Here is a 14,563-nt window from a genome sequence, read left to right on the forward strand (position 1 = left end):
GACAGAAAGCATCCCCCAATGGGACATGGTCACACCACAATCCCTTCTCCTCCATTTCTCCATCTTGTCAGTATTTGGGGCATGCATGCACACATACTTGGCAGCTTTTTCAAGTCACTGATACTGGGATTTGAAATGCGTAGTGGGATCTGTCTCCCTTAACCACCAGTCCATCAAGCTGGCCCTAGAAGTTATCTTTAAACTCTCTTCTTCTCAGTGTGTACATGTTTTTTACCCAAGACAGGAATAAATAAATATTCCTTAGCAGGTATTCAGGAAAAAAATCACATAAGGAGATTTTTCTTAATATGATAGCTGTAGGAAAGGAAGGAGAATAGGACATGGGCCAGATTGAAAATGGTTTCATCAAATAAATAAATGAACTGGCTGAGGTAGACTCCTGCCTCTGCCACTTATAAGCATTGCGTAACATGGCTAGCTGCTTCGACCAATTACTGAGAATATAAATTATATGCAGGCATTTATAATAGAGCCTAAGAAACAGTAGTCTTCCAAGAAATGTTAGCAATTGGGAAGAGCAGATGGCTTAATGGTTACATCACTGGACTCTCATGCAGTCAACAGTGGTTGGAGTCTCAGACCAAGAGGCTTAAAACTCACGCCCGGTGCATGTGAGTGTGTGTGTACGCCTGAGATCCCAAGAGAAGAATGGAGGTGAAGGGACTGTGGCCTGGTCATCCCCCTTGTGGGGCGATTTCTTGCTTTCTGTCTCTGTCTTTTGGGTGTGTGCACATGCCCCATAGCAAAAAATCTCTCAAGAAAAAAAAAAAAAAAAGAAATGTTAGCAATGTAATTATACTATGTTTCTCAGAACATTACGGCAAACATTCATGCTAAGAGCTAAAGACTCAGGTTAAAAATTTTAAAAACTATCTTTATGAAAGATGTAAATTAGTTCTTTCCTAACAGAGAAATAGGCATGGGTTTGCAGCAGTGTAAAGATTCTCTCTTCCACTTGCAGCCAACCGATGAACCCACTAACCACCTTTGCCTCTTACGCAGGTGCAGAAGCTGAGGAGCAAACACCTAAGGACTGAAAAAAGGGGATTTTGGGTGGGATTCCCCAGAGAGCTGAAGTTGAGGAAAACCCCAAAGCTGAAGTGGCCAAGCCAAAGTGTAATTAGACTCTGGATGAATTAGGGTAAGAAATCTGTATTTTGGAACATTCATCTCTAGTCTTTTGGATTTTGCTTTTTCTCTAATACTTGTTTTCTCAGAAAGTATTTCCTTTGAAAACCTCTCAGCCAAAGGGAAATAATCCACGCCTATGCATAAATATTAATGGTAATCAGAGGAGATCAATATAGTGATGATCACCTCGGCCTGAAGCTTCCAGTAGACTTCTAGCAGAAAGGAAAATACTTCCCAGGTGGGAAAATAAATAGGTGCTATAGAGTGTATGGATCATTTTACTCTTAGCATAGGGAATGAACACATCAAAGAAGGGACAAGTTAAAAAACCATGCAGCTGTAATGTGAAACCAAGAGTTAGACATAATTCAAATGCATCATTTTAAATGTATGACTGGCTTTTGAAATGCCCTTATTTTGATATCACCAATACCTAGAGCTTGATACATACATACATATAAATTTATATTACATACATACATATAAATTTATATACACATTTTTAAAAATTGCCCAAAGGTTCGCGTGTTCTCCAGAGAGACGGAAATAGAGTGACAGGGAGAAAACATCTCCACAGTGAGGTATAGCCATAATAGGATCCCTTCTTCTCCATTCCTTCTTCCCATCAGGATTTTGGGCACACACACACACGTACCAGGTAAGTCTTCCAAGCTGCCAGGGCTGGGAGTCATACGGCATTTGGCCATGTGGGATCTAGCGCTCATAATCATTAGGCTATGGGGATGGTGTTGTATTTACATTTTATATTTATAATTTACAGCCAGTCCCACCATATATAACAGAAATTATGTCTGGCATTCATACCTAAAGAGGAGCTTAAATATTTGTTATTATATTTGTCATTGTGTTTGTGTACTTCACTTACCACAAAGAGAAATACTATATATATGCATTAATTTGTAAGGAATTTGGTTAAATTCCTTGTGATTCTAATGCAATTCATTAATAAAACACTCACTTGGGCTTTTTCTTTGTGACTTCACCTGTGCTTTTATTTAAGACACTTATCAATCGTTTAATCACAGCAGGTTCACTGACAGTCTGGTAGTGTAACAGCACCTACAACAAAAAAATAGTAACACTAAATAACTTTATCATTGACCTCTGGCCTTCTGTTGGGAGTGACATGTAATTACACTCAGACACTGCTGCTTGGAGTCTTTCAGGATCTCGAATTGCTTCCTCCAATCCCACCACCCTAACCTGGAGCCACTTCACTTACTAAGAGGACAGGTCACAAGAGGCTGTTCAGACTCCTACCCCACCACTTATGTGTAAACTTTCATAAATCATATAACACTCCTGTCAGCTTTTCCTCTGTAAAAGTAGAGGATAAAAATACGGTAGGGTGGCTGTATAGATTCGCATTAAAAACTTATCACTCAGCACAATTATTATTGATGTTGACATTGTCATTAGTTTAAGTAGCATAACACGTAAAGAACCTGAGATGAAATCCCTAGACTTTCACTATAATCTGTGTGTCCCTCAGTTTCCTCTGCTGTAAGTTAAGTCAGCTTTTACAGAGCTGTGATGAAAATTAGACAGGATCAAAGTGCCTGATACAACAAATGTTTAACAAATGAAAATCCCTCCACTTTAAAAACAGAAGAAGGGCAGGACCAGCAGTTACTGCAATGGCTACGTCGCTGGATTCCCATGTAGTCAACCGTGGTTTGAGTCCTGGACTTAAACTCACTCTGACTCTGGTGAGTTTAAGTGGCTTAAACTCACTCTGGGCATGTGTGCGTTCATGCCCAAAATCCCAAGAGAATAGAGGAGAAGGGATTGTGGCATGGCCAATTCCCCTCAAGGGCGATTTCTCGCTTTCTGTCTCTCTGTCTCTCTCTGTCTTTCTGGCATGCGCACGCGCCCTATAGCAAAAACCTCTCCCAAAAAAAAGAAAAAACATGAGAAGAGGGATAATGTCGCAGTCAGCAATAAGTAATACATTAACTATTATAATGTATAAAGACAAAAGGAAAATAAAACTTTTTTCAACTCCAGTGGATGCCAACCATTGTATGATATAATATATAGGTACTATTTAACTTAATTTATATGGGACTTCAAATATTTAGATAGGTTTTGAAGTCAGACAGACCTGGGTTCAAATCACATTCTAGCTGTGTGGTTTTGGTGCAAGTTCTATAACAATTCACTACCTTTGAAATGCCCAGTCTCAGGTTCCTTATTGCTAAAATGAGAAAAAACAGATTATGTTATTTATCTATTTACTTATTTATTTATTTATTTTTGCTATAGGGTGCCTGTGCTCACCAGAAAGACAGAGAGAGACAGAGAGACAGAAAGCAAGAAATCACCCCCCAGGCAGGATGGCCACATCGCAATCCCTTCTCCTCCGTTCTCCTCAGGATCTTGGACACGCATGCACACAAGCCCGGTGTGAGTTTAAGCCACCAAGGCTGGGACTTGAACCACAGTCAACTACATGGGAGTCCAGTGACACAGCCATTATATTAACTGCTGGTCCCCAGATTGTTATTTAAAGTGGTGCCTGACACAACATAAACATTCAGTTAAATAATGACCTTATTTATTACCTATTAATCTCCATGTTTTATATGTAAGGAAAATGGATATCTAAAAGGTTAAGTAATTTAACATGGTCATGATGGAATGTGTCAGAGTTGAATTTTAAACTTATGTCCCTTGGAACTCAAATCTCAAACTTCATTTCAGCTTACAAAGGGTGAAAAGAGATCACATAAATAAAACCTTTCATTTTATAGAAGCAGCAGCCAAGGCTTGGATAGATTCTAATCCAAACCAGAACATAGACAGAACTATTCTAATTCAAATCATAAGTATCATGTCTGCAATATGTCTATAGTTGGGGTATGGAAAGACCAAATTCCCAGGAAATACAAAACTATCAAGTTTTAATTGGTTGGTAAATACCACTTTATGATCTTTGATTGTAGAAACACAGAAACTTCTACTCTGAAATTTCCTGGCCAAAAGAATATGCACATTCAGAAAACATAAATGTAAAAGGTAATTAAATGTGCATAATTTAGGAAAAACAGGCGCAGCTGAACTGCTGTTACTCCAAAAAAGCAAAATAGTTTCTTTTTTTTTTTTTAAGTGGCACTTGATGACTGTTAACTGCAAGATTCTGAAATGACTAACTCACTCTCCAGAGTAAAAAGCCTGACGCAATGCATGGTAAACTGCGCACACAATAAACTCAGTTCTCAAATAGAACCAATGCAGTATCAGCGTAAGTCCTAATGTCTAAGAAATAGCTCTTTTCTAACCAACAGCTTAGTTAGGCAAGCAGAAAGCCCTTCTCTGAGCTCAATTGTGATTACAGAACAGTTCTCCATTAGTTGCCAAATTTAAAACAACAGAGGCACATGAACCTTCTGTGAGCTTTCTTGTGTTTCAGGGTAAGATCAGGCTAGATGAAGAAGAATGGTTTGGGGTGGTATGGGGTTAGGTTTTGTTTGACTTTCTCTCTCCACAGCATCTTACAAATAGTAGCTCAGACAAAATACTTGAACTCGTGACTGAAAAATCTACACACTACCTTGACTATTTAACTCATTGAACACCTAGCCAAAATCTTCTATAATTCAAAGCAATCTGCAAAACATTTAACAGAGAAACAAAAGCATTGGTTTACAAAGTAAATGTGATGAGTAATGAGTTTTGGCTTAACCACTTACTATTCATACAGTCACAACCTCTCTGAGTCTTCAGTTCCTCACCAGTAAATGGACACAATATAGATACAAGCCCACATTCTCTTAACTACAATTCCAAAAATTCCCCAAACATCTGAAAATCCAAAGCTTTTTAACAAAGATTGTTGGAAACCCATTTAAGTAGCAAAATCAGATTTGAAGTGAGATAATTTATAATCCTTATTTATCTCACCTAGTGTTAGTAAGTTTTGGTGCAGAAACATTAATATGTTTGATTATAGGAGGTGTCCCTTGCTCTGCCGGACGTTCTACATACCATGAATCTATCATTTATCTTTCTAGAATCCCACCATTTCTGAATTCTGAAGCAAACTGTTCTAAAGGATTTCAGATAAGGGTTAGTACTCTGTACTTAGGTGGAGTTATGAGAATCAAACTATCTACTGTTTATAAACTATCATGGACTAGGTAACCTGTTAAATGGCAAAATAAGTTATTATTTTCCCTAAACCTCCAGGTAACCTATATTATTTAAATGTCAGTGAATATATGGTCATTTGATTTTCAGCAAGGGTGATGAGCCCCTTAATTAGGGAAAGTACAGTCTTTTCAATAAATGTTGCCAGAAAAATAAGATATATGCAAAAGATTTCATTGCACAAAAAAAATTAATTCCAAATGGATCAAAGATCTAAATGTAAGAATTAGGGACCAGCAAATGGCATAATGGTTACATTGCTGGACTCCCACATATTTGACCGCAGTTCAAGTCCTGGACTTGGTGGCTTAGAACTCACACCAGGCATGTGTGCATGCATGCCCAAGATCCCAAGAGAAGAATGGAGGAGAAAAGATTGTGGTATGGCTATCCCCCTAAGGAGTGATTTCTCGCTTTCTCTCTTTCTCTCTGTCTCTTCAGGGAGCAAATGTGTCCTATAGCAAAAATATCTTTAAAAAAAGGAAAATAAAATAAAATAAATGTAAGAACTAAACCTATAAAACTCTCGGAAGAAAACATAGGGCAAAAGCTTCCCATCATTGGATTCTAGAATAATTTCTTGGATAAAACACCAAATGCATAGACAACAAAAGAAAAATAAATTATATTTCACCCAAATTAAAAAAAAAGATTCACAGAATAGGAGAAAACATTTGTAAGTCATATATCTTCTAAGGGACTAAAAGAGTATTAAAAAACTCCTATAACCCAAAAATAACAACAACAAAAAATAAACTAATTAAAAAATGAGCAAGAGACTTGAATGAACATTTCTCCAGTGAAGATACACAAACACAGAATGCTCACCATCGTACATCATTAGAGAAGTACAGATCAAAACCATCACTAGATACTACTTTATACCCATTAGTTTGGCTACTCTTGAAAAGAAAACTTAATACCTCCCTCCTAAAAATAGAAGATGAGGGTTGATGAAAAATGGAGAAAACAGAACACTTTGCACTGTTGGTAGGAATGTAAAATGTTGTAGCCAAATAGTTCAGTGGTTCCTCCAAAGTTAAAATATAAAATTATCACAAGATCCAGCAATTCTATTCCTAGGAATATGCTCAAAAAAAAAAAAAAAAGCAGAGACTCAAAAAAATAACTATACACACATGTTCAAAGATAGACTATTCATAATAGCCAAAAGATGAAAACCATCCAAATCTCCATCAACAGATAAATGGATAAACAAAATATGGCATATACACACAATGGAATATTATTTCAGCCTTCAAAAAGGATAAAATTCTGATAAATGCTACAATATGTATAAAACTATGAAAACATTGAATGAAATAAAACAGACACAAGAGGATAAATACTGTATGACTCCACTTATGTTAGGAACTCAGAACAGGCAAATTCGTAGAGAAAGTATCAATAGAACAGTATTCACCTAGGAATAGAAGGATGAGATAGTGGGGAGTTACTATTTACAAATTTTCATTTGGGAAAGATGAAACAGTTCTAGAAAGGCATAGTGGTGGTTGTATAACACTGTGGATATACTTAATGCCACTGAATAGTTCACTTAAAAAGAGTTAAAATGGTAAATTTGATGTTATATATATTTTTCCCAAAATAATAAAGTCAAACATTAATTCACTCAAAGTCTAATCTTCCATTTTTTTCTTTAAAAATATAGTTTGCCATATAAACTAAAGGAAAGTTATTAAATATATTTCTGTAGTGTTAAGAATTAGTCCCTCGGGACCAGCAGTTAGTGTAATGGCTATGTCGCTGGACTCCCACGTAGTCGACCGAGGTTCGTGTCCCGGACCCGGTGGCTTAAACTCATGACGGGCGTGTGTGCGTGCGTGCGTGCCCAAGATCCCAAGAGGAGAATGGAGGAGAAGGGATTGCGGCGTGGTCATCCCCCCTGGGGGGTGATTTCTCGCTTTCTGTCTGTCTCTCTCTGTCTGTCTGGCGAGCGCACATGCCCTACTACAAAAACCTCTCCAAAAAAAGAAAAAAAAAAGAATTAGTCCCTCAATAGTGAAATCATAATTGCTTAAGAAAGCTTTTCTTTAGTCAAAAACATTTTTTTTTAATTTCCAGTGAAGAATGGGTTGATTGACAAAATATGACCATTTTTTACTGAAACAAATTTAATCCTGGTATTTGCGAATCAATATAAGCAGGCAGAATCTCATAATGTGACACCGAAAAACTTTCAATTCATGCTTATTTTTAAGAAACTACAGCTGACAGGAAGACAGTATTACTATTTAAAGTTACTACTGACCTCTTGACCTCTTTACCTCTCCACTTGTGAATATTATTATTGGATGAGTAAAAACACACTGCGCTAACCTCTCCACCTTCTCCCCAGTAGGACATACGCATTTTGCTTTCTATGAATGAGTTCCATGGGCTCATAAGCAATTAACCTGTAGCTAAACTGCTGATCAATAAATTAATTCTGAATATTTAAATATTTTCAACTTCAACAACTTTTTGTATCAGAGATATTTTAATTCCTATTTTAGTGTATGGAAAAAAACGGAATTATAAGGTACTTAAGCATTATCTTACAAATATACTTCTCACAGGATCAACTTTACATAGAAATAATTACAAGGAATTATAAGCAAAATACATGCTTTTCTCAAACACACATATAATTATTAAATAAATTTAAAATGACCTAAATACATGCATTTCCAACCTCTAAAACACTGTCACGAACATTACAACCTATCTGAAACACTACACCTGATCTAAAACACTTACATGAACATTAAAAAGTTAAAAGTCAAGTATAATTACTATCCTATTTTTATTCCAAAGATGCAAATAATAAAAATGATCATTATATTTTCAAAGGGAAAGTATTTAATACCATTGAGGAACTTTTTTGTTATGTAGAATCCATAGTACATAAGATAATCAGATAAAAAAGTCTAATGAGAAACTATTTGTCTGTTAAGTAAAAGGTACCAAACGATAATGAGTATGGTCCTATGTATATGAAAAGAAATGACATATAAGACAAGGAATTTAGGGAATTAGCAGGTAATATCATTCCTGGATAAGTAACATTACAGCATTACCCTACTCCCACATAAATTATTCAAATGCTACTAGTCATAAAGACCTGCAACAACCTCACAGCATGCAAAGTCTGAATGTGTTGTTTCCACACAACTGAAGTTTACTGTATATCAAGGATCCCCAAGACACACCCATAAATATCGGTATGCACACATACTGGGCAAATAATATGTATACATAAAAATAAACTGAAATGCACAGAACAGATTATCTATGGATTACACAATTACAGATCATCCTTATTTTCTGTATTTTTTGTGTCTTCCAAAACTTCCTAAAACAATCTCTTATTTTTATATTGGTTTACTGGAAAAGTCATGATGCATTTTTGCATAGGAAAACAGAAAAATAAGTCATGACGTTTTCGACAACCCAATAATAAAAAAATTAGAAAGAGCAGGACCAGCAGTTGGCATAATGGCTATGTTGCTGGACTTCCATGTAGTTGACCGTGGTTTGAGTCCCAGTTGCTTAAACTCACACCGGGAGCATGTGCGTGCGTGACCAAGATCTGAGAGAATAGAGGAGAAGGGATTGCGGCATGGCCATTTCCCATGGGGGAGTGATTTCTTGCTCTCTCTCTGTCTCTTTGGCGAGTGCATGCACCCTATAGCAAAAACCTCTCAAAAAAAAAAAAAATTAGAAAAAGCAAATTAAACAAGATAAAAAAATCAGAAACACCCAATTAAAAAATATTAGACAGGTAAATTTTAAAACACAGTGAAACATATCTATCATTTTCTTGGGAAAACTAATTATCATCAGTTTGTAACCTACTGGTCATGAAGTACCTTCTTTATGCCTTTTTGTAAAAGCCCTCAAGCTCAAACATTGAAATTAAAAGAAAAATGATTTTCAAATTCTAATTTTGTTTTCCTAGATTAGATGAATAAAATGTTTACTGAAAATAAATACTGCATCACAACTTACCAAAAAAGTTATTATGCAGGTACTATTATAACTGAAATATTTTATTGTAGTTCTCCCTGCTCAAAGCATATAACTATGTCTAGCTCCATTCCAATAAAAAGGCAGAGATCCTTAGTCTCAAGCACTTTTCCTTGAGGATTACTGCGTTACCTGCTTGCTTGAAACTATAGTCATTATCTCTCAAAAAAAATTTTTTTAATTACTTTTTAGAATAAAATTACATGAATTTATAAAAACAAGAATAATAAAACATGTTGAAACTTACAGGAAATCCTTTAGTGACAGGAATTTCAATATTAAAGATGAGGATTCGGGCTCTGAAACGAGTGCAAGCTTTAATGGGTTCTTTGGGGCCACAAAATATGCAGCCTACACTGTAAAAAAGAAAGAGAGAGAGAGAAGGTAGTTGGGGGATAATTATATTTACATCAGATAGGATTACCTCTCAAACCATTTACCAAAAAAGTAAAACAATTATGTAAATTAGGAACCTTTTATAAATAATCCTGGGTTAAACCCTGGCTTTGAACCACTACAAACTTTACATCATTTTCATACATTACAGCTTTCTCTTGAAGGACATGCCAAGTATATGTGCTGACACTGTATTAATTCCAATTTTATATTTACACAATTATCTATTTTTGACCAAATTGGATTCAAAATTGACCTGGAGATTACAAAATTTATGAGTTTTGAGGTTGTATATCTAAATCAATCATTGCTTAAATTAATTTTCTCACTTACTTGATTTTGATGATATCCATCCCAACCAAAGTAAGACTAACATGATCACCTGCTGCTGCCCAATCAACAGGTTCGTCATGCAGAGTGATTCCTGGAAATGAGTAAGAACCAAAGCATACGGTCAAACACCTCGGTATCAACCATAACAACCAAGAGAATTTGGCTAGTTTGTGCTTCATCAGTCACTACTCATCATTTTCAATATGAATAGATTGAGAGTGAGAACTAAAACTGTGAGCATTGAGGAAAACATACTTCCTCTAGACTTGACTCTTACAGAACACCACCCTAAACATAAAGGGACTTGTACTTAGCGAGAAAAGGCAGACTTCTTATTTAATCAAGATTTTAAACTCATTAACATAACTGTTCATAGTCATTAAACAGGCCCTATTCAAATATTTCTACAACATTTATGGTTGTAGGTATAATCAAATAGTTCATTGCTAATGGCTATAAAAGATAAAACTGAGAGACTAACAGGTGGCATGGAGGTTAAGGCATCTAAATCCCACATGGCTGATTATACGTTCAAGTCTCGGACTTAGCAGCTTGAAAATCATGCCAGGCACATGTGGGTGCGTGCCCAAGATCCCAAGAGAAGACTGGAAGAAAAAGGGATTGTGGCATGGCCATCCCCACTGAGAAGTGATTTCTTACTTTCTCGCTCTGGTGAGCACAAGCACACCATAGCAAACTAACAACAATGAAAGAACTGGGAAGGTATGTCTAGTAGCATTTTAGTTCCTTGAGCTTCACGTCTAATTAGACTACAATCTGAATAATGGCCTGTGTTCTCCAAATGACTGGGGACAACACACTTAGTTAGGATTCCAAATGGTCCTCTCAGTAGGCCCCTTAACTACTCTTCCCAGAGAGAGATCTGCATACTGTAACTAGTTACATGAAAAGAATAAGGACATAGTGATGAGAAAATAAAATTTAAAAACAACCTCAGGTTGAATGGCTCCGTAGCTTGGCAGTTAAAGCTGCTAGAATCCACATGATTGACTGTGTGAGTCAGGTCCTGGAGTCGGGCACACATACATTTGTAACCAAAACCCCAACAAGAGGAGAAATGGAAAAGGGATCGTGGTATGACTATTTCCCTTGGAAAGTGCATTCTCCCCTCCCTGTCCGTCTCTCTCTCTCTCCCTGGTGAGTGCACATATTCTCTAGTAAGTAAGTAAAGAAATAAATAAATGAACAAACAACACAAAACCCAGGTGTTGCTACATACCTAGAGATATGTACCTATTTCCCTAGACAGAGTGCTAGAGATAGCCTGGAGAACATACCCCAAGGGCAATACTTCGCTATCTTATTGAAAGGCTTTTAAAAGGGGTCATCTCTCTCTCACTCTGCTTCTCTCTGGTCAAATTAATATTAATTAATTAATTAATTAAATTATTCTTTTTTTAAAAAAAAGAAAGTCTTTTAAAAAAGATATTCCATATTTTCTAATTTCATGGGGTAAATTAGGAGGTTAAGTTCCTTTCCACTGATGCTTGGAGTACTTGATACTTTTTTAATGAAAACAGTATACATTCTAGTCACAGTGAAATAATTCTTGACTGACATTTTTTCAGTAAATTGTAACTCACCCTTATCTTTCTGAAAGTACTTGTTTTTCTTGCGTAATACACTCTTAAGAAACAGTTCCTTACAGACTTAGGGAGTTCAAAGAGAATATTAGGATCTTTGAGATGACCTACAATTTAAAATTTTATGTGTGTGCATATCTGCATTAACCTGAGAAAACGATTTATAACTTTCATAATAAATCAAAGAAAGTCCTCATCCAAAAATGTTAACAATTATGGTATTAAGTAATGTTTGGGGTAGGCCCTATACCCTTATGGTTAAGGAAGCCAGATCCCACAGGGCTAACCTGGCCCCAACTACTTGAGAAACACGCCAGGTCCATGTGCATGCAAGCCCCAAATCCCAACAAGATAAAGAAACAGAAACGCATGGGTGACAGTGTGACCACAGCCTACTGGGTGTCTCTCTATCTTTTTCCAGTGAGTACACACACTCTCTGGCAATTTAAGGATGTTCGAAAAAAGGAAAAGGAGGGATCAGGGGATGGCTTAGTGGTTACATCACTGAACTCCCACATGGCCAACCGTGGTTCAAGTCCCAAATTCAGTGGCTTGAAACTCATGCTGGGCACATGTGCACAAGTGCCCCAAGATCCCAAAAGCAGAATAAAGGAGAAGGGATTGTGGTGGCCATCCCTCCTGCGGGGTGACTTCTCATTTTCCCTCTCACTCTCTTTGTCTCTCTCTCTCTCCCCAGTGAGTCCATATGCCCTAAGGCAAAAACCTATTAATTACAAAAAAAAAAAAAGGAACAGCAACTGTGGAAATTTAACTAGCTCAAATTCGCAATTTCTCTTATTTCTCAATTTCTCAATGTTAGGGTTTTTTTCCCTGGTATTTGCATCCTACTTTCTTACTTAGGTCTTCCTATAAAATATACAAATAATTTGTTATAAACATAATCAAAACTGCTACTAACTGCTATTTTAAAAGGTATATTTCAAAAAGGTTGGGTTTAGATTTAATTCCTGCTATAGAACACATTTTTTTAATGTGTCTGTCAGGTGTCTGTACATCTGGTTAAATCCTAACCGAGCTTCTCAAATCAGAGTCAAAAACAGAATGTCACCACAGTTAGAATGTTTTACATACATACATACACACATAGTCACAACAGAAGAAAATCGTTTAAAGTTTTCACATTCTAATCTTCAACAGTTAGTATCATTTTGACCATAAGTTACAATTTCAGTAAGAGGTTATTTACTTAGAGTTATAACTAAACTACTTTTAAAAAATCCGCTATCTCAATTTAAGGACTGTTTAGCAAAAGCATCTTGCAGATAAATACCTTTTGCAGTACAAGTTTCATTAGGAGGCATTGCTAGTAGTCGGTCACCGGTCTGGATATAACCAGCTTCAATTTTACCAGTTACACAAAATCCAGATCCTTGATCTGCAAAACATGCCAAAAGCTCATGATTCATAGAGCAATATAATCTGATGATTAATACGGTTAACTATATATGGTTCCCAAGCAGTTAAATAAAACAAGTAGCTCAATGGACATTAAATAATGATCATTTCAGAATTTTAACATCTCCACTACATATGGCATAGTATACTCTACTGTTTCTTCTTATAAAGAAAATCATTCATATTACAAAAAGTAGAGGTTTATTCCTTTCTCAAATGTTTATTGAATGACTTCAAAGTACCAAGCACTACATTGAATTCTGGGATAAAGTGATGAAAATTTTAAGTCCCTACTCATAAGGAGTTTCCACTAGTGAAGAGAAACACAAAAACAATCATTACACTGTCCTGAGGCCAATGCTATGTAAAATACAGTGGGAACAGAGAAAGGTGCACCAATGATTCCAGGATGAAAACTGTATGCTTTATTTGGGCACTTCAAAAGAGAAGCAGCAGGAGTTTACTAGATAGCTTGTGTGTATGGGTAGGGGGCAGAATGGAGACACTGGGACCCAGGAAACCACACATGTAAGAAAACAGCAGAATGTAGGGTGTGCTAAGATCATTCGTAGGGTGGGAACATGTGGAATCATGAAGTAACGACAAAACAGGAGGTAACAGAAGTAGGTGAGAGCCTCCTAAATCATGTATAACGCTTGAATTTCATCCTGCAATTGAGTAAGGGGGAGCCAATAAAGAACTGTGAACAGAATAGTGACATGATAATATTTCTGTGTCAGAGTGGAGGCCAGTCGAAATGCACACACCATCTCAAGAAAAGGAATAAATTGGGGAACCAGCAGTTGGTGTAATGGCTGTGTCGCTGGACTCCTATGTGGTCGACTGTGGTTCAAGTCCCGGGCCCAGTGGCTTAAACTCAAGCCAGGCATGTGTGCGTGTGTGCCCAAGATCCCAAGAAGAGAATGGAGGAGAAGAGATTGAGGCATGATTTCTCGCTTTCTGTCTCTCTGTCTCTCTTTGTCTTTCTAGCAAACACACACGCCCTATAGCAAAAACCTCTCTGAAAAAAAAAAAAAAAGAAAGGGAAAAAATTCAAGAATTTGTGAATAAGAAATGATGAGTTTGCAGTGATAAAGTGAAGATATTGTTCAAAAGGGAGAAAACTGAGATGATGATACATTAACTGTGTGATGGAAAATTAAGGCACAAGATTCATTTAGCTTTGGTGAATTAGGCTTGTCTACGAAACATAAAGATGGAGAAGCCGTCTCGTAAGGAGCACCAATCACAGTAAAATGCACGGGAACGGTACCCCAGGAACACACTCCTGGGGAAGATGTCCAGCAGCAGTCAGCTATGTGTCCGGAGAATGAGAAAACAGGCTTGAGTTGGAGTTTTGGATTATAGAAGCATTGAGATGCAGGAGGTAGACAAACTATTGATGTCAGTTCGAACGGAGCATGAAAAATAGGAAGAAGACTAAGGCAGTCATTTAAGAGACA

The 14,563-nt window shown here is 36.7% G+C and overlaps 1 protein-coding gene across 2 annotated transcripts in view; it reads right to left on the bottom strand.

Annotated features, from left to right (window-relative positions):
* HBS1L (HBS1 like translational GTPase) overlaps positions 1 to 14,563 on the bottom strand; it is a 96,308-nt gene that overhangs the window by 5,382 nt on the left and 76,363 nt on the right. For both annotated transcript variants that reach the window (XM_006144339.3, XM_027770238.1), the window contains 4 exons: positions 12,976 to 13,080; positions 10,081 to 10,171; positions 9,599 to 9,707; positions 2,132 to 2,232 (listed from right to left, as the gene is read on the bottom strand). In XM_006144339.3, coding sequence (XP_006144401.1) covers positions 2,132 to 2,232; positions 9,599 to 9,707; positions 10,081 to 10,171; positions 12,976 to 13,080 — 406 coding nt within the window. The remainder of the gene's footprint in view (positions 1 to 2,131; positions 2,233 to 9,598; positions 9,708 to 10,080; positions 10,172 to 12,975; positions 13,081 to 14,563) is intronic.

This window comes from Tupaia chinensis, unplaced genomic scaffold (genome assembly GCF_000334495.1).
Source record: "Tupaia chinensis unplaced genomic scaffold, TupChi_1.0 Scaffold000117_2, whole genome shotgun sequence".
In the NCBI taxonomy this organism is placed as follows: Eukaryota; Metazoa; Chordata; class Mammalia; order Scandentia; family Tupaiidae; genus Tupaia; species Tupaia belangeri.